The following is a 1,246-nucleotide window of genomic DNA, read 5'->3' as shown; positions in this document are numbered from 1 at the left end:
GAGCGGCGCCGCCTGAGCAAAGTCAACGAGGCCTTCGAGACGCTCAAACGCTGCACGTCTAGCAACCCAAACCAGCGGCTGCCCAAGGTGGAGATCCTGCGCAACGCCATCCGCTATATCGAAGGCCTGCAGGCGCTGCTTCGCGACCAGGACGCCGCGCCTCCCGGCGCTGCCGCTGCCTTTTACGCGCCTGGCCCGTTGCCCCCCGGCCGCAGCGGCGAACACTACAGCGGCGACTCGGACGCTTCCAGTCCGCGCTCCAACTGTTCCGACGGCATGGTAAGGCCAGGACCCTGGGCTAGAGAAGTGCTGGCAGCTCTTGGTATATCAGGCATGTGTTTACGAGAGGGCAAGGAGCTGGCCCTCTGGTTGGGAGGGTTGGGCGGGGAACCTTCCAAGGAGTGGACCCCCGGTGGAGTCCACTGCCACCCCCAGGCAGCTGTCACTGGGGCGGCCTAGGGCTTTGGGGATGCACAGGAAGGATACGATCCATCCGACTGGGGGCACTGTTAGAACACTGCTGCGCCGACACGAAGATCTGCTTTTTCTCCTCTTATCCCTGTTGCTGAAATGCAGATTTGTGCTCCTGGGTGACTGTCTGCCCTCTCTTTGGCTCGGCATGCTGCAGACAGCTCCTGCCCACCCTTGCTCCCCAAACCAGACAGATCCAGGCCCGGAACTCTCGTGGCTGAGATTTGGGGAGTTGGGGAGTCGGGGAGGGGGCGGCTGCAGGGAACAGAGCTCCTGCCCTGCGCAGTTCCCAGGCCTGACTCGGTCGTCCTTTCCATTTGCAGATGGACTACAGCGGCCCCCCGAGTGGTGCCCGGCGGCGGAACTGCTACGACCGCACTTACTACAGCGAGGCGCCCAACGGTGCGTATTCGCGCCTCCTTCCCACATGCCCTTTTGAGTTTCCCTGGCTTCTCTTTATCTAGGACCTCCTTACCCCCATCCTGGAAGATGGTACCGGGAATGAAATACTAAGCATGTAGTTCCCTCCTTTTTCATCCTGAAATTTCGTGGGATCCTCACGAATTCTGGCTGGCCCTCAGTTCCCCGTCTGCCCCAAAGCACTGAACTCGGAGGTGGGAGACTTGTGCACCCCTGCATACTAACCTACCCCTCCCCGCGCAGAACCCCGGCCCGGGAAGAGCGCTGCGGTGTCCAGCCTCGACTGCCTGTCCAGCATCGTGGAGCGCATCTCCACCGAGAGCCCCGCCGCGCCCGCGCTTCTGCTAGCCGACGC

At 62.4% G+C, this 1,246-nt stretch overlaps 1 protein-coding gene across 1 annotated transcript in view; it reads left to right on the top strand.

Moving 5' to 3' along the window:
- Positions 1-1,246, top strand: part of MYOD1 (myogenic differentiation 1) — a 16,212-nt gene that overhangs the window by 609 nt on the left and 14,357 nt on the right. Inside the window, exons 2-4 of the mRNA XM_010830663.1 lie at positions 3-279; positions 795-873; positions 1,135-1,244. Of these exons, the coding sequence (XP_010828965.1) occupies positions 3-279; positions 795-873; positions 1,135-1,244 (466 nt within the window). The remainder of the gene's footprint in view (positions 1-2; positions 280-794; positions 874-1,134; positions 1,245-1,246) is intronic.

The sequence above is a fragment of the Bison bison genome, unplaced genomic scaffold, assembly GCF_000754665.1.
Source record: "Bison bison bison isolate TAMUID 2011002044 unplaced genomic scaffold, Bison_UMD1.0 scf7180017864518, whole genome shotgun sequence".
NCBI classification, from domain to species: Eukaryota; Metazoa; Chordata; class Mammalia; order Artiodactyla; family Bovidae; genus Bison; species Bison bison.
The sequence above is the reverse complement of the archived record's forward strand: the minus strand, read 5'-3'. Positions and strand labels throughout refer to the sequence as shown.